The sequence below is a fragment of the Oryctolagus cuniculus genome, chromosome 6 (assembly GCF_964237555.1).
Source record: "Oryctolagus cuniculus chromosome 6, mOryCun1.1, whole genome shotgun sequence".
Taxonomy (NCBI): domain Eukaryota; kingdom Metazoa; phylum Chordata; class Mammalia; order Lagomorpha; family Leporidae; genus Oryctolagus; species Oryctolagus cuniculus.
The window spans coordinates 109,936,265-109,955,959 of NC_091437.1; the positions used below are offsets into that span (position 1 = coordinate 109,936,265).

Below are 19,695 nucleotides of genomic sequence, written 5' to 3' on the forward strand. Positions count from 1 at the left end.
GTCCACTCTGCCTGTCAAAAAAAAAAAAAAAAGAATTAAATTTTAACATAATTTTCATGTTTATCTTTATGAATGGTAGAGAGTTTGCCAAGTAGAGTGATTTCTCCAGGACAAAATGGACATCAGAGAATTTTTTTTCAAAAAACAGTTTTATTTAAAAGCCTTTAATATATTTTAAGTCCTCTTGAACAATTGGTACTTGTCTAGAAGAAACAAGCTGTGTCTTTTTAAATTGTGAATATTTAGGAATAAACTCGGACTTTTCTTGGCATTCTTTTGCTTTATTTTGTCCAAGAAGATACATTTAAAAAAGTAAATTTTTTACTCCAATTTCCCTTTCCTTAATTACCAATATAAGCAATTATATAATAGCCCTTTTAACAAAATAAATACATGTAGGTGAATTAATATTTGGAAAACAACTATTCTCTGGTATATGCTGGAGGTTGTATGCCCAGTCAATTCACACATTAATCTTGAATAGTTAGCTCAAACATCAACCACTTTAAGAAATTGTCTCTGATCTCTTAACATAATATGCCTTGGTTTCTTTAGAAATTAAAAATGTAGTTATATATGTTGTAGCATTTTTTATGTTTTATATTAAACTATTTACTTGAGTAATAACTCTAGACCTCAGCAGATGATAGCTTTTCACATGTAATCCATTTTTCCTATTCATTTTTAACCCCTTTAATCATTTGCTGGGATCTTGAATATAGTATGGATTAACATTACTGCTTATATTTTTGGCTGACTCTCCTGATTAGTTGTCATTTATTGTTCTTTATGTTGTTGCTTCTTTATTCTGTATGTGTATGTGAGAGACTAAAATTTAGGTTTGCAATTCAGGACAACCAAATCAATAGAAATGTAGAATTTTCTGTTTATTAATTTTATCAACTCTAAGAATAATTTCTCTAAAACACATTTTATAATCTACCTTCATTTGTAATTAATGTATCCTGATTAGAATAAAATGTAGAAATTGTCCTCAAATACAAATAAAATGGCTTTATTTTTCTAAAGAAATTCTTTATAGATTTATAGTGCCTTTACATTCTCGGTGTGATTTTTCCAGTAGAAAAATCTATATCTTTTAAATTACTTTTTCTACAGAAGCTACTTGAGGTTTTTTTTTTTTTTTTTGTGCTTCTTTTGAAATATTTTTAACATGATCATATCTTTCCTAAGTTTTCAGAATCTGTAACATAGCCACTACAAAGGTAATATAAATAACCAGGTTATTTCTGATTTTTTATCCTGCATGTATAGAAGCCCAGAGTCCTGTTAGCTTTTTTGTATATAAAAATTTATTAAAATATGGTCTTAATTTTAAATAAAATAAAAATTCAGTTCCTTGATGACAATAGACACATTTCAAGGGTTCAAAAGATACATACAATTATTGTATATTTTTTGGCTTGTGCACATATCAAATATTCCCATCATCACAAAAAAGTCTAGGGAACATAGTTTATGTTATTTTGCAGTGATTTCATGGATACTTTACTTTAGTCCCACCCAAACTTCTATATTAAAAACAAAGAGGCAGTTTGTTTTCACTGGAAAATTCACTTTTCCATTGTCTTTTGTGTTATTGTCATCGCATTTCTTTGTTATTCCCCATGTTTGTGTCATACCATAGGCATTTTTCCAATGTCTGACACCTACCTGTTTTTTCTCTTGCTTTGCTGTAATTTGTTTATGAAGTGACTGGCATACTTTTCTATGTATCTATTCTGCTTAGGAATCATTTAAATTCTTTGATCTGAGAGATTATCAAATTTGAAAGATATATGGTGATTATTTTTTGGTAGTTTTCTGTTAACTCCTCTGAGACTGCAGGTATATGCATGTTAAGCAATTCGATACTCTCAGCTCACTGAAGATCTGCTTTTTTCTTTTATTAGCATGTTAGATTTATACTATTTGGTTATATATCCTATTTCTATAACTTCAATTCACAAATCTATATTTATGTAATATCCATCCACTAAATCTTTGGAAATTTTTTTAAATATATATTTCACTTCTTTGTTGGTCATGAGTCATTTTTCTAATTCTTAAGATCTTTAGGAGTATTTGGGTGCTGAACAAGATATGTTTCATGTTGCTCAGGATCTGAGATCTATTTTTTTGGGAGTGTTTCTGGAGAAGTGTTACCATTGTCTGTGATAGAAATTTGGATTATTTTTGCTTATCTTGAGACTTGTTTTCAAGTTTTGATGGGTGATCTCAGAGTATATCTAAAGCCAGGGGTCATTTCCATGGAAGTATAGTCTTACCTTCTGACAACTAAACTTAATGCTTCAGGGAGTCATTTTAAACTCATACTTTTGGTGATAGGAAATCGAATGAAATTCAGTTTTTTGTGGGTCCTGGAGCATGCAGTATGAGATTTTCCAACAGTGTTTTAATCAACCTCATGACATGTGACCATTTACATGTATGTCTTAGCAATCAGCAGAGATGCAAGGGATCCCTAAGCAAATTTCTGGAGTTCCTTTCTGCACACGTATCTTCTCTCTAGGGATCTGCCTCGCAGATTCCAGGTTCTACAACAGAGCTCTGAGCTCCTTCTCCTCATCAGTAAGGTTCTCTTTCTGGTTAAACTACTCCCTCAAGCCCTGTCTACTACTCTGTGATCTGAAATGTGCTTTCCAGGCAGAAGACTGGGGCCATGCTACCCTGTATGTTCTGGATTTCTTTGCTCTCAGATGTCATGGTTCTGCACTGCCTGTGGTTTCAAGTCTAAAGAACAGTCTCTTCATCTCCATTTGCCTGATTTTCTAGTTGTTTGAGTCAGAACGGTTATTACCCCATCATGGCTGAATGTGGCAATCTTCTTCAGCTCAGAACTCATGTGAGAGAAGTACAAGCTTCTCTTCACTAGAGTATTACCCTGTGAGTTGAAGCTTGTCATTAGAGTATGTTGAAAAGAAATATACAACACTACGGCAAAGTTATTATAAACACCAACAGAAACTGGAAATCACTCATTGAAAGTGAGATTAGACACGCGAATTTTAAGTTGATTTTGAGTCATTAATCAGAATTTTACAATTGACACTTTGGTGTTACAGTTATGAGAGTTATCCTTGTAGAGTAAAAGGATAGGGCCAACACACCAACTTGAGATTTACAATGAGAATTTGGAGTACAGCTATGTTGTCATGTTAAATTTGACTGAAGGTCACTATCAGAGGCAGACTGTTCTAAAAATCATGGAGCTGACCTAATCGAACAATTCTTATGATTCCATTTTAACCACTATTTCCATGTCTGGGAAAAATAAATGTTTAAAAGGAAATATGTTTATCCTTGAAAATAATTCATGAGAACAAAGGTAAATGGTATGGTTTTTATGGTATAACTAAGTATTACTGATGTTATTCTGCACTAGTAAAAAAATTATACTGGATTTATTGAAATATATATATATGAGATATATAAATGAGCTATATAAAATTAAAATATATACAAAATTCAAAAGTGATTCGAAAAGTTGAAGGGAAAACAGAATTAAAAGATAATGTGGGGATGTTTGGCAAAGTGGAAGACACTGCTTGTATGCCCATATCCCATGTCCTACTAATGTGCACCCTAGAAGGCAGCAAATAGCAGTTTAATTACTTTGATCTCGGCCACCCATGTGAAGATCTGGATTGGGTTCCAGCCTTGATTGTTGCAGGCATTTGGGGAATGGACCAGGAATGGTAGTTCTCGCTTGCTCTCTCTCTCTCTCTCTCTCTGTCTCCCCCCACCTCTTCTTCTCTCCCTTTCAAATTAAATGAAAACAAGCATTTTTTTTAAATGTAAAAGAAAGTAATGCATTTTTTCATTAACTTTTTGAAGCCCATTCCTGTTTGTTGTGTGGGTGTGTGTACACACACATAGATATGTATATATATGTAACTTTATTTTTCTTGCTTTGATTGATTGGAGGTATGTAATAGCTCAGTTACAAGTTTTTTTATTGATGCAGTGACTTAAATGTACTTAATCTTAACACAAAACAGCATTATAATCTTTGTTTCTAATGGTGTTTCACTCTTAATTTGTTTATAAATAACTAATGTTTCTCTATGAAATTGCAATTAAATATATATATATAATGTTGAGGGTCCACTGTGACAGGAGGCTTTTAGTCCCAGATGTAATAAAGAACAAGTTAAATTTTAAAAAATGCTGTTTAATTGATCTTTCTTTAGGAGCAGCTGCTTTAAATGCAGTGTACAAATTTTCAAGCATATTTAATTCACAAGTTTTTATGATTTCTTAAGAAAATTGCTTAAAAACAAATCTTAACAAATGTATGTACTTACTATTTTGATAGTTATGATACTTTAACTAGAATCTTCATATAAAAGTATAGGTAGTCACTGACAGTTAATATCCAGCAATGATCATGAATGTTAATGTTTGTCACCTCATTGAACTTTTAGTTTCACCATGATGGTTTATTTAAACTAATAGGAATTATGGACGATGACAACAGGTGTTTCAAAAATATCATTTCATGAGTGAATGGATTTTTAAGGATTTAAAATCAATCTGTAAATGCAGGAACACTTAGAAATAAAAGTTTCATTGGCTTTAATTAAGCACAATTAAACACTCTGCGGAGCTCAGAAAACAGGTTTTAAAAATATGAACAGTTCTTAGGCAGCATATGAGCCTTGAGTTAGATGGATTAAAAAATGAAGTTAAGAATAAAGTTTCAGCAGTTACCCAGTCTACTAATTTGCTAATCACTGATAAGCATGGCTAAACATTCTGTTCTTTTTTTCTTTAAGCTGATATATATATATTATTGGTTCCAATAAATAGCATGCACAGAATTACTTTTTGTTAAATCTCTTATTTTAAAATTATGCTTGTCTGGTGTTTTCTAATTGAATTTACGATTTTAATAAATTTTTTTCTTCCACAGCCTTTAATGAAATGAATTGTTAGGGTCTAATAGTATGGTTCAGATGTTGATATTGGCAATATATCTACCTGTTTTGGAAAATGTATAAATAAAACGCACATATTCAAACAGTAAATGGCGGTTACTTTACTAAATTCTTACTATATTCATCAGACACTAGCCATTTTGGAATTTCTTTTTCATTGATAGAATAAGGTAGCTTACTCCACAAACCTTCAGAAAAGTAAGGAGACCTAACAATCAAAACCAATAAAAAATATTTAGACATTATTCAAAGCAGAATTTTGTATACATAAATCAGGAATTTATTATAACCATATGTTAAGTGATAATTAGTATTTTTCTGTGATTTAGCAATGGAATATTTAATTTTTATTTCATCAAATTTTCTTTTAAAAATAATTAATAATATTTAGGGATTTGCCATATGTTTCCTGATTATAATACTGAAAAACTTTGAAGTGCCAGTGATATCCATTCAATCTAATAATTTACCCTTTGATTGTTTCTGTCTTTCTTTGTTTAAGGATTAATACAAGGTGAGCCAATCATGACTGGCAAAACACAGACCAGCAATGTCACCAATAAGAATGACCCCAAGTCTATCAATTCTCGTGTTTTCATCGGCAATCTAAATACAGCTATTGTTAAGAAAGTTGACATTGAAGCCATTTTTTCAAAGTATGGAAAAATAGTTGGATGCTCCGTCCACAAAGGTTATGCATTTGTACAGTATATGAGTGAGCGACATGCAAGAGCTGCCGTGGCTGGAGAAAATGCCAGGATCATTGCAGGCCAACCACTTGGTAAGTCATTCTCTGTTATGGATTTCACATTATTGTTCTAGGCTCTGCAAATATCTGGATATGGTTCTATTGTCTAAATCACAGAGTCATCATCATAACTATCTCTTTAAACAATTATAATATTTGGATATTATTTCTATTATTTTATTGTTTTTGTACTATTTTACACATTGGTAACTTAGTTTTTCTACAAATTCGTAAACTTGAGATTAAGTCCACTTTGTGTTAGTGATTACTTCCACCAATCCTAATAGAGCCAGACAAATAATACATATGGATTACATGTAACTTTGACCTGAAATGGTGTGTCTCTTCCAGGAAGCACTAAGCTAAGTGAAAAATAAATTTGCTTGTCAGATATAGTAACAGTTTCTCTGAAAGGGTAATGAATTTTCCTCATGTCTTGTTTCTAGTTTTTGGGGTCCATATGTAGAAAGCAGCAAAGAACATATTTTTTTCAAATAGAAAAGTAATAGAAACCACTCTCTGTTATATAATTAAGAATCATGTTGGTCTAATCATGGGCAATGATATTTATGACTAATGACCAAGGGATAATATAGACATTTTTCAAAGGAAGAATACTGTACCTTGAAGGGAAATTAAAAAATTTAGGAGAAAGTATTTTATAATTAATGTAAATATGAGAAATAAAATTAAGTGATTATTTAGATGTTTTCCTATGTGAGAAAAAAACACAATTAAGAAATACTCAAAAAGTTCATGTAAAATATCCCTTATGGAAAAACTGCATGGATTTCAATTTTTTTGCACCAAAATAAATTTATCTTCTAACTCCATTTTTCCATAAATTTTTTTAAAAATTTCCATCATGTATTAATGATTACCTAAATATTTATCTTGTCCTATGCATATTTATATATCAAACTAATTGCATAGCATCTTCTCTTGGTTATCTAACAGGCATCACTGCTTAATTTGTACACAACAAAACTTATCTTCATATCTCCATCTGCACTGCCCAAGTTTCTCCATCACAATAAACAGAATCACCAGTTACGCAGTTTTTCCACTAAAATCCCTGGTGTCTACCCTGATTCTTCCCTTCCCTCTACACTCCAAATATTCTCCATCATCAAGTCTGTTTGACAGTATATCCCAAACTCAATCACCTGTCAAGCCTTTTGTGAAGGCCATCATGTATAAGTTACCATTACATCACAGGTGATCTACTGGAGTAATCCTCTAGCTTGGAAAACATAAATCAAAGTATAAGTCATTAACCTACATTTTAACTTCTAAACCTTTCTCATGCATCATCAGATTTACATTCTATGCCTTACTAATAGTGCCCTACACAGTCACATCTTCCATTTCATCTCATTCTCTCTGCCTTCTTGTACCACTCTAGTCATGCTAGACACCCTAACATGCCTCAGATATCAAAAGATCATTCCTACTCCAGAGGCTATGGGCTTGGTCATTTCTTCTACTCGGAAGACTGGGCTCTGCTAAGCATTTGCTCCCTGCTTTATCGAGTACTGTCCTCAAAATGAACTGCCCCCCACCAACCTCATCGATAGGCTTCTCCTGAACAGTGCATCCAAGGGCAAAGATTTGTGAAAAAGCTGTAGAAATGGCTAACTCATATGTAGGATATGTGAGATATAAGAGAATATTGATGGAAGTGGATCTGCGAAAAAATCTTAGAATCTCTAAAAAGAACCTTTCTGATAAACTCTGCAAATATCCGAATCAAAACTATTCCTTCACAATTGTCTGATTATCCAACTCTAAGCTAATCCAAGGTCTTCCTAAGCATCCTTTAATGTGACTGCTTTCTTAGCTGTAGAGTCTGTAGGTCACTTCCCCTAACTGTTAATGACATCCAGACTTCAAAGCCATATACCCATCTGTTTATTTTTGATACTTATATATGAAATTATCATTTATGAGAGCTTGAGCATATTGTCCTGAAGGGCTAAGTTTCGTTCCAGATCAGTATCTCTTTCCCACTATTAGAAGGGAAAACGTCAATTGTTTTGCCAATATTAATTTTCTGTCATTAATGAAACTTTTGGCATCAACAGGAATTACCATAGGCCAATTGTAAGTCAATAATTTCCAGACCAAGTGTAAAGATTATTTTACTTATCTGACCATACATACTTGAAAGTTTCACACCAAGAATTTAATAATTTGTATTATAAAGATATGCTGAATGAAATTTGAATTTGAGATTTTAAATAACATATTTTAAAATATTTTCAAGTTTATACAAAATGAGAAATTATTTTAAAAGTTGCTAAACCGTACTTACAAAATAAATTATATATAATAACTATGCTTGCTCAGAAACTGGAGATAACATCTTGAAACCTTCAAATGGATTTTGAAAGTAGGTTGCAGTCCAAGATCTTGACTAGCTTGTTTTTATGTTCTTACTATATTGACAGACATTCCTACATTCTATACCAGGGCACATAAAAAAGCCCCTTTAGTTAATACAATGGACCACAACAATGGAGGTCTCACCTCATCCCTCTCATAATGGTACTATCAAAAAGACAGACAGTAACAAATACAAATGAGAATGTGGAGCAAGAACTCATACTCTGTAAGTGGGAATGTCAACTAATGAAGCCACTGAGGAAAACAGTATGAAGTATTTACAATACTGACAGATAGAACTGCCATGTGATCTAACAAACCCACATGAAATCACTGTCAAAGAGACACCTGTTCTACTATGATTATCACAGTACTACTCACAATTGAGGTGTCTATCTTCAGATTACTTAATAAAGAAAATTTGGTGTGTATATACAATGTAATATTATTCATCCAGAAAAAGAATGAAATCGCCTAAGTTGCACTAAAATGGATGGAACTGCAGACATCTTGTTCAGTGAAATAAGCCAGACACAGAAAGACAAGTACAGCATGTTTTCCCTCATGTATGAGAGCTAAAATTAAATAAAAAAAAAAAAATCTGAACACAGAATGTTGAGAAGGGTGGGAAGGATAGAAGGAATTTGGATTAAAAAAAAATACAGGAACCTGGGTGTGGTTCATTACTTTAACAAATACACTAATATAAGACATTAATAAAGAGGAAGTGGCATGAGGGCTATATGAAAACTCTGTATTATTCTATCACAATTTTCACTTTGTAACATTAAAACTATTCTGAAATAAAATGTTAAAAATAAAATCAGAAAAGGCAACGAAAAAGGGACAAATAAAGAACAATTGCAATGATTAGAAATCTGTTATTAACATAGTATATATTAATCCCTTCTATGCTGCCAATCACTTTAAATGTGAATACTATAAATAGAGATTTTATAACATGTGTTCATGAAATTGTGTGAAGACAAAAAAATTAAATGGCTCATACATTTTATCAACAAAAGGAATGTTTGATTGAAAACAAAGTTTTGTTCTACGAAGTTGTTTCCCCTGAAGTCACATAACATACCAACTAATAATTTAACTGAGTGAGCATTTCCCCTTAGGTTTAGAAATCTATATTTTTTACTTCAAAACAATTAAGTTCAAACAAATGAGTAAACTTATTTCCACAAATTGCAGGCAATAACTCCTATCCTATTTTCACTCCCTTTCCTTTCTTCCGTCTTTCTTTTCTTTTTTCTTTTCAGTTTTTGGCTTTTTTAATTCTATTATCAAGGCATGTCTCGACCCGAGTGTGAGTAGGCATATTTATTTTGGGTGTCTTACTGCCCATTTATATGCTATTTTCTAGAGTTTATGCCTTTGTTTCTCAGTGTGTAGTCCATTCAAGCAATTATTGGAGGCTGGTGATCCCATGTCTGGCTCTGTCCATAGCCTGTGATGTATGCTTCAAACTAATCCCCTTTCCTTTTGTCACTGATCTCCTCTCAATTCCAGGCCTAATGGCTGTTTGAGGACTTTTACCTGATAAATAATCTTTAATATGCATTTGGAAATATGATTATTTAATACATAAAAGGGTTCCAAATAAACAAACCAAGTGCATAGATAGATTTTTGTTATTGTTGCCTTCCAGCCACACATCACAGCATAATCTGTGGATTTTTTACAAAAAAAATGGTAACCTGACCATAATTAAATGTGATTGCTAATATGTTCCCAGTTTTTGGACACATCACATGCACCACAGTGGAAAAAGTATGTTGCTTTTGATCCCTGGCTTCCAGCCTGTACTAGGTAGAGAAGATTGCTAAGCCTTCTAGGAAAAAGAAAATTGACATATTTTGAACATACTACTTAGGTGTTCCTAAAAAAGTGAGAATCCAGCTATGAAGTTATTCATTCTGAAAATTTTTGTAAAAAGCACAATTCCTATAATGTAAAAACTCCTGCAAAATATATCACTCTTAACTAATTAGTTTTAAGAACATTTAAGAAAGTAAAATGATATATTAATATTTCATTGAATTTGGAGTCTGAGTTTATTAATATTGGAAATATTGATTGCATTTTAACCTAACTGTTACCATTGAACTTTTTTTTCTCAAACACATTGTGTAAAAGGTGAAACATACTTAAAAATGTTGAATACAAACAATATTTACATAAAAGGTCGCACAAAGTGTGTCCTTTTGTTTCAAAATATTACCAAGAGGTTAGAGTTTAAATCAGTGCCAGTTTTATATATCTACTGATTATACTGTCTTGATTACTTGCATGCTATTAATAAATGTTTTAATGTCTTTCTTTTTCTGATTATTTCTCTGTAATAATGCTTGCGAAAGAAAATTTATGAACTTCAGAAATCAGCTATTAATAGTAAGAAGAACAAAATGCTAAAAATAATTTATTTATAGAAATCATTCATGTTCTAAAGCCTGTATACAAGTCCCTATTTTTAAGGAGAAAAAGTGTGGTTTGAAAAAAGAACATATAAAATAGAAAATTAAAATAATTTCACCATATTATAAATGTCTTGAATGTGGAAGGAATTCAAAATATGAGCACAGTAAATAAGATTTTCTAATTTTAAAGTAAAACTTGTAAATATGTTATTTAATCCTGATGCAAAAGGAAGTAGTGGGAATGCATTAATAGAGAATAAGATGCTAGAGAGACACATATACTGAATAAGTGCGAAGATGAGAACAAAAAACAAATTCTTGCAACAATCTATCAAGCAAGCAATAGGAGAAATGAGTTTGAAATTCAATTTTAGACATAAATACCAATTTGCAGCCAGAATGATCTCTTTTGAAAATACAAATCTACTCATGTGAACCTCTAATTAAAACTTTCATGAATTTTTCGTTGTTCTCAGAAACAAGACTGGGACCTTTGCTGTGATCTACAAGGTTTTTATGCAGTTGATTTTTTGAGCTTCTATAGGCCTACATCATGACCTTCCCAGCCTTGCTCAGTTCTCCACCTTAATGACTTTCAGTTCTCTGAACAGCACATGTTCTTTCCTGCAATATGGCTTTTGCACATGCTGTTTTTGATTGCCTGAAATGTCCTTTGCTACCAGTCTACATACCACTTCACCTATTTCTCCACTTTTGTATTCCTTTCACCTGTCTGTTCATCCTTCAGATCTGAGATCAATTTTCATGACTCTAGAGAAGCCAACTTTTGTTTCTCAATATATATAATAAATTGACTATAACCCATTTTTAAGCATGCAGCAAATGTTGACACTTTTACAAGAGTACTACAAAAAAATCAGAGAATAGAATTTAAAAATAAGCTTATTTTGCTTCAAATAAAAGTTGAAATCATGCAGTTTTTTCCTAACAGGTATTTTTCCATGAACTTTTTGAGGACCTCTTCTATGTTTTATTCAAATGTTAGAGTGAATGATATATTGGTTATAAAAAGATTTTTATTCATGGAAAGTTTCCTATAGATTCCTGCAAATGTCATCTTTCATAATTTTCTTTCAATAACAGTGTGATATTTGCACAGTATCTCACCATTGTCAAAGCGCTTTCTTGCATGTATAATCTTTTTATTTTCATAGTAATACTGAGAGGTAAGTAATGTGAATAGTATGCCCAGTCTGCTGGCCAGGAGCTGAGGACAGAGAAATGAATTTACCCTTATCACACAAGTGATGGTACGGTACAGTACTTAACACTTACATTTTCATGCTATAATTATTTTTACCCTTAATTCTTTCCAATAATTTATCCCATGTCCATAGGGTGTCCATATACCTTACTATCCAAACAAGAATATCTCTGAGAGTGAAAAAGGTTGCTATCCATGAATATGCTGTGACATCAGGCTTAAATGAGGATTATCTGGAACAAGTGTGAAATGTGTGGCCACCCTTATTATATATTGTGCTATACTGAAAGGAGATTTGTCATCTTATTTGATCCTTCCCCTAGAACAGAAACTGAATATTAGTTAAAATTGCCAGTCTCAGTATCTGATAAATTCTGACATTTCAGTAGTTAACACAACAGAAGTGTATTTCTCCATCAAATAAATTATAGAGTTCACAGGAACATACAGGGTAGGATGCAGGCTCTTTTCCTCCTCATGTATCCTGGGTCAGGCTGTTGGGAGCTCTGACCTCTTTTGATGCATGGCTCTCATGGTCTCCTTACGCAGGACATGGAGACAGAGGATGGGTGAGGAGAGAGGGAAGCAATGCTCTGTTGTAGTTCAGGCCAGGAAGTCACGCCCCCTCATCTGTTTACATTCATTGATCTTACCTTGATATCAGTAACCACATAATAGGGAGAATATAATATTTGGTAAAGAATTAGCTGTGGATGATCTTGACTCTCATGAATTCAATCATGAAGATTGGTTTTAAGAAAATATTTGTATTTGTTAGGTATCATTGGATTTGCTGTTATACTCTTATGTCACATAGTTTTTAAGTACACATTGATTTACTGTCACTGTTGAAAGATTCATTCCCATATTTATTCATCAAATAATTACTAATTTTCTATTAGCCAGAACATCAACCATAACCATGATGAGGTCTTCTGGTAATATATTACACTCATTTTGCCCAATCTGAATAACCTGTTTAATGAATCTTTCCTGTTTTATTACTTTTGTTGTTGAAATTTGATGTCTGTCATTAATTAACATAGTGACTACCTTGCAGTTTCTAGTAACAATACATATCTTTACAGCAGAATTTCTCAACCTTCGCTATGTTGACTTTTTCCTCCTTTAGTTTGGGTCCTGTCCTGTGTGTAATGTAGGATGTTAACTAGTATCTCTGACTTATACCCTCAAGATAACAAAACTACCACTTTTAAGAAGTTATAACCAAAGAAAAATGTATCTGGTTATTATAAAGTATTTCTGTGGGTCAAAAATCACTTCTAATTGAGAATCACAGTTTTAAAGCAATTATTACACAAAATAAACAGTGAATTTCAGAAATGTCTAGAAAAACAATGTTTTGACTTATTTTGATTAAAAATCATGATTTATAAAAACAATCATTTCTAGTTGTATAGAAGATAAAACTCAATATGTACATTTCAGAGACATTATAGTGTACTCATCACCTTAACTTAATACTCGTATATTGGTTTGTTTTAAGCCTTGAAAACGAATGCCAGAAAAAAATTGATCTATGTAATTGATGTGTTTATTGCGTTTACTGATTTAAAATGAACAATCTAAAAACATTACTAATGTCTGTTTCTCCTTACTTCTTTAGTACACTGCCTTTTAGAGTTCTGATTTTTTAAAATAAATTCATTTTTTCAAAAACTGATCACCCCCAGAAATTTTGAAGGAAAAGGAGACTTGTGTTAGAAGAAAAACAATGAATCAGACATTTATTCAGATGTTCAGATTATTCAACAATACCAGTAAAAGTTGGTTAAAACCATCATAGAAAGAATTATTGTAATATACTGAATATTAAAGAGAACATGGTTTTGGCCAGCGCTGTGGCTCAATAGGCTAATCCTCTGCCTGCAGCAGTGGCACCCCGGGTTCTAGTCCCGGTTGGGGCACGGGATTCTGTCCAGCTTGCTCCTCTTCCAGTCCAGCTCTCTGCTATGGCCCGGGAGTGCAGTGGAGGATGGCCCAAGTGCTTGGACCCTGCACCCCATGGGAGACCGGGAGAAGCACCTGGCTCCTGCCTTCGGATCAGCGCAGTGTGCCGGCCGCAGTGCGCCGGCCACAGCGGCCATTGGGAGGGGTGAACCAATGGCAAAAGGAAGACCTTTCTCTCTGTCTCTCTCTCTCTCACTGTCTACTCTGCCTGTCAAAAAAAAATTCTGTAAACAAATGCTGATTACCATACTTCCATGATAAAGTGAGTGATAGAACTAAAGGTCCATCACCAAGGAGACACCTGAGCGCACATATGATAGAAAGACTGAGGGATTTGCTTTATGTTTCAAATATTGGTTATTTGACTTGATCAGTGAACCTAAATTAGTTAAAGCAGTGGTGGAGACTGTGAGTGAGTATCACTGGAAATTCCCGAACAACATTTACAAGAAGGTCACTAGTACTACTAGTGTTTAATCCCTAGGAAAAATCCATACATAATAACAGGTAAGATGCAATACTCATGTTGTCCCTTATTCCTAGGAATAAAGAACCAGAAAGTCAGAGGTGATTTCAAGATAACATCTTGAAATTTCTGCATCTATAGTGATATTTTTGTCTTCTTTTCCATCCATTATTAAGTGAGGTGAAGGTGAAATATGATTATGAATATGTCTGCTTTTCCTGTTATTATTGAGAAGTTTTGCTTTATATATTAAAACCAATGGTATTAAGTAAATAAAAACATTGAAATATTTTTCTTTCTACTTCATTCATCTTTATTAGTATATCTATATATGTAGTAATTATTCTGTCAAAGAAAAACATTATCAAATTGTAATATTGAACTCGGGGTCTCTTGATTAATATTTGCATGGTGTAATTTTGATTTAGTTTAATTTTAAAGGTCTATATGTCAATATTTTAAACATGCTTGATGCAATGTACGATCTCTCTAAAATACACCATGACAGTTTTTGTTTTTTAATTGTGATTATCTAATCATATGTAATTATGAATATATTTGAATTTTTATTTACAGGTTTACTATTGTTTTTCACTCTGTATTTTAGATTTTTTTTCTTTCTGGCCTTTTAACAATTAACCTTTCTTTTACTATTTTGCAGTTTATACTGTTAGCTTGTAAACTGCATGGAGTTTACTGTTCTTGTAGTATTATCCTAGAGATTGCAACACATATACTTGATTGTTAACATTAATGTCATATTATTTCCCATATATCCTATGTCCACAGAAATGTTGATTTATGCATCCTTCTCCCAGATTTTGTGTTGCAGTCACCATGAATACTAATTTGCACTTATATTTTTTTCTTTATTAATATATATTTGGAAAAAATTTTTAAAGAACTTTTATTTATTTATTTGACAGGCAGAGTTAGACAGTGAGAGCAAGAGAGACAGAGAGAAAGGTCTTCCTTCTGTTGGTTCACCCCCCAAATGTCCGCTATGGCCGGCGCGTTGCGCTGATCCGAAGCCAGGAGCCAGGTGCTTCCTCCTGGTCTCCTATGCGGGTGCAGGGCCCAAGCATCTGGGCCATCCTCCACTACACTCCCGGGCCACAGCAGAGAGCTGGTCTGGAAGAGGAGCAACCGGGACAGAACCGGCGCCCCAACCGGAACTAGAACCTGGAGTGCCGGCGCCTCAGGCGGAGGATTAGCCTAGTGAGCTGCGGCGCCGGCCAATATTTGGAAAATTTAAAAGCATGTACAAAACTGAACAGAAGCATGTAATGAACTACATGTACTCAGAAGCCCATCTTAGCAATTATAACAGTGCACATCTATAGCATTTTATTCTGTGCTTCATCCATTTCCTCCCCAGTCCCTAAAGTGCTGTGGAGGAAATCCAACATTATGTTAATAAATGTGGGGATATTTCAGCATTTCTGCATATATAGAGAATCTGTTTTAAAGAAAACATAACCACACTATCATGAACTCATTGAGTACTGTTTTCATGTTTCATTACTATCGATCTATTCCTCTGATTTTATAATTACCTCTCTTAAAGTTTATTATTACTTCTTTTGAATTGGAATCCAAAGGAGATATACAGATTGAGATTCATTGATACATCTCCTAAGTCTCTTAATTTTTAGTTTCTACTAATGTATTCCCCCACTTCCTCTTGCATTTCTGTCTTCACTAAAAAAAGAAAAAAAGAAAGAAAAACCTTTTTTATCCATTTTTATGGGGCCAGTGTTGTGGCTTAATGGGTAAAGCCACCATCTGCAGTGCTGATATCCCATATGGGTGCTGGTTTGAATCCTGGTTGCTCCACTTCTGATCAAGCTCTCTGCCAATGCATCTGAAAAACCAACAGAAGAGGGCGCATGTCCTTGGGCTCCTGAATGCACGTGGAACACCTGGAAGAAGCTTTAGGCTCCTGGGTTTAGCCCTGGCTGTTGTAACCATTCAGAGTGTGAACCAGTGAATGAAAAATCTTTCTCTCTCCCTCTGGTTCTCTCCCTCTCTCCTTTTCTTCCTCTCTCCTCCTGCCTTTCAAATAAATAAAAAATCTTTTTTTAAATGTATATATTCATTTGAGAGATAGCGAGAATCTCCTATTCTCTTGTTCACTTCTCAAATGCCCACAATGGCCAGGACTGGTCAGGAAAAGCCAAGAGCAAGTATCCCATGTGAATGGCAGGAACCCAAGAACGTCGATTATCACCTGCTGCCTTCCATGGCATGCATTCATAGGACACTAGACGTGAAAGTGGAGCTGAGATTCATACCCAGAACTCTGATATGGCATACAGATGTCCCTAATATTGTCTCACTCTCTGTACCAAATGCCTGTTCTGCATTTTCAGCTTAAAAATGTATTTTGTTTTAACCCCATTGAAAGACATGGTCATTTGTCCTATATAGTTTCACAAAGTCCTGCAATTTGATGATTGCATCCTTGTGCTGTCATTTAAGTTGCTTATGTCTTCCTTGTATTTCTTGGAAATTGTTAGTTATATCTAAAGTCGCAATCAGATTCAGGTGGATTTTTTTTAATTTTTTCATTGTGACTGTGAACTTTTATCAGATGGTACATGCTTGATTTTATCCCTTTTGTGATGCTAACAGCCCCTGAATCTACCTTTATCTTTTATTTCTTTGTTGATTTGCTGGAATTATTCTCAAAGGAGAATCTTTTTTTTTCCCATCATGTATTTTGTTACCTTGAGGAAGGATTGTATACAAGAAAAGCGGATAATTTACTGGTTCTTTCCAGGTATTCACAATAGTGAAATAATTCCCTAGATGTCTCAAAACATTAAAAACTAGTTTCTAAAAAATGCTAATCATTTAATGAGCTCAAGATGTAAGCAGAGTTGATATAATTCAATTCCTTGCAGTTATCTCAATTAATGATAAAATTACCCTCATTTTGGCTTGTGGCAGCATACTCATATTAGTTTCAGGGTCATTTTGACATAATTCTAGTAGTCTTTGATAGCTTCCTTTATTTCTGATATGACAAAATATTCTTGTATCATAATGCCCTGCCTCATACTGTGAGTCAGTCCGTTTCCCAAAGAACTCCGGTAAGATTTAATGGGAATGGTTATTTAGATGCGAAGGATGCTCATTAACCTCCTTCATCTGACATCTATGTCTTCCTCCAACATTGCTGGAAATCTCACTTCGCAATGGCACTACTATGATTTTTAAGCAAAACACTACGATAAACAGCAACACCGTTAAGATATCAGAAAAAAAGTTTGATAGCTTCTTATTGCAGGCAGTGGTGCTATTTTTTTTTTTTTAATATTTGTTTGTATTTGAAAGGCAGAGTTACAGAGAGGCAGAGGCAGAGAAACAGAGCAAAGTCTTCCATCCGCTGGTTCACTCCCCAGGTGGCCATAAGGGTCCCAGCTGCGCCAACTGGAAGACAGGAGCCAAGAGGTTCTTCTGGGTCTCCTAGATGGGTGCAGGGGCCCAAGGACTTGGGCCATCTTCTACTGATTTCCCAGGCCATAGCAGCGAGCTGGATCAGAAGTGGAGCATCTGGGACTCGAACTGGCACCCATAGGTGATGCTGACACTGCAGGCAGCGGCTTTACCCACTGCACCATAGTGCCAGCCCCGGTGCTGTGTTTTTAGCATGATGAATATCCTAGTAGGAAAGTCTAGGAAAACCATTTTTTCAATTGATTTCTAGTTGCTCTTCTCTATGAGGTTATCACCAGGTAAATAAGATTATGTTTGATTATTAGAGTTACTATAATTTTCCTTTACAACTATACATAATAGACAGTTACAAAAACATTTTAAAGTATGTTCAAAAATATTTTTTATTGTTATTCTCTCTGTCCTCCTTCTCATAAACTATAAAAAAAATTCACCTGTCCTACCTGCCGACCTACTCAATCTACTTTTCTACACAACCTCCATTTTAGATAAATTATGATGTAGCAAAAACATATTTACTTGTGCAGTATCTTTATTTCACAGTCTACTCCTTTAAATCTTCCCTAACTTTGAAATATTCTCTTTGTTCTTAGAACTGCATAGTATCATTTATGTACATGCTTCATATGCCATACCTAATTCAGTCCTCTCTGTGAGATACGCCTTTGGGTGTTCCCAGTCTTCCCCTATGTGACTTATGCTGCAAAAATAGTTTAGCCAATATATAATTTCATATTTATCTAGTATATTAGGGAATAGATTTGGAGAAATGAAATTATGGGGTCAAATAATAAAGCATCATTATAGTTTTGTTAGATATTTCAAAATATTTGCAATATTTTTCAATTATAATGACATCTTGCAATACTTGGCAATGTATCTTTTTCGATAGACTCACTAAAAATGTGTGTTGTAAGACTTTCTAAGTTTTTCTTCAAGTGACAGATGATAAACAATATCTTAATATTTGATAGTCTTACTCTTTATAAATGTTAAAAAGTGCCCCTGTTTTATTGTACATTACTTTTTACTGGTAATGGAAATTTTTTAAATTATACAATTAAATTAATTAACATTTTCACCATTACTCCCTGAATTATATTCTGAAAAACTTTGGCACTCGTATATTCCATAGAAATTCACCTATTATTTTCTTCTGATGATGAAATTTTATGCTTTTTATAATTATGTCTCTGACTCATTTTGAATTTTTCCTGATCTATACCATAAGGTATCAGTACAATTTTATCACATACTCATGACTATCCAGATATATAATCATAGATTATTTAAAAATCCATCTTGTCCTCCATAATTTAAAACCTGCTTCCATGGTATTCTGAATTTTCATAAGCAGTTGGTTCTGAATTTGCATTTTCATTCATGTTCCATTAGTCTGCCTGATTCAAATCCTGCCAATACTAAGTGATTTTCATTAGAGTAATATTTGTTTTGACATATGGTAGTTCTCTCCAATAGTCTTATTTTTCAAAATCTATGCCTACTGCATAATGCTTTCAGAAGAGCATTTTATTTAAAATTATTAGACAGAGAAAATATAATAAATGCTTATTGGATTTGCTTTAAATTTGTAAATTGATCTGGAATGTGGACATCCTTTTGAAGTTGGGATCAGTTGCCAAGTAAGTACAATATGTATTACTTTTTGTTCGGATCTACTTGTGTGTTTTTCAGCAGTGTTTTATGGTTTATTAAATGTATGTTTCTCATGTATATTTCCTGGTACGTTTCATTTTAACACATTATTTTAACTTCACTATTGTCAGTGGATGTTTTATTTATTATGTATTTTTCTTTATGTTTTGCAGCTGATTTCTTCTTTTTTTTGAAAAGGAATTGCTTGTTTATGTATTTGAGAGACAAATAAACAGAGAAACAGAGGGACACACACACATACACAGAGTGAGGGAGGAGTAGAGAGAGAATGAGAAGTCTCCCATCCACTGGTTTACTCCCAGTTCGAAGGCAAGATCAAGGAATGCCTCTCTAGTCTTTCACATAAGTGGCAGGAGCCCAAGGACGTGGGC

The 19,695-nt window shown here is 33.5% G+C and overlaps 1 protein-coding gene across 20 annotated transcripts in view; it reads left to right on the plus strand.

Annotated features, from left to right (window-relative positions):
- RALYL (RALY RNA binding protein like) overlaps positions 1 to 19,695 on the plus strand; it is an 833,139-nt gene that overhangs the window by 378,035 nt on the left and 435,409 nt on the right. For all 20 annotated transcript variants that reach the window (XM_017341419.3, XM_051844575.2, XM_070075265.1 and 17 more), the window contains one exon: positions 5,464 to 5,742. In XM_017341419.3, the coding sequence (XP_017196908.1) occupies positions 5,487 to 5,742 (256 nt within the window). In that variant the 5' untranslated portion in view covers positions 5,464 to 5,486. The remainder of the gene's footprint in view (positions 1 to 5,463; positions 5,743 to 19,695) is intronic.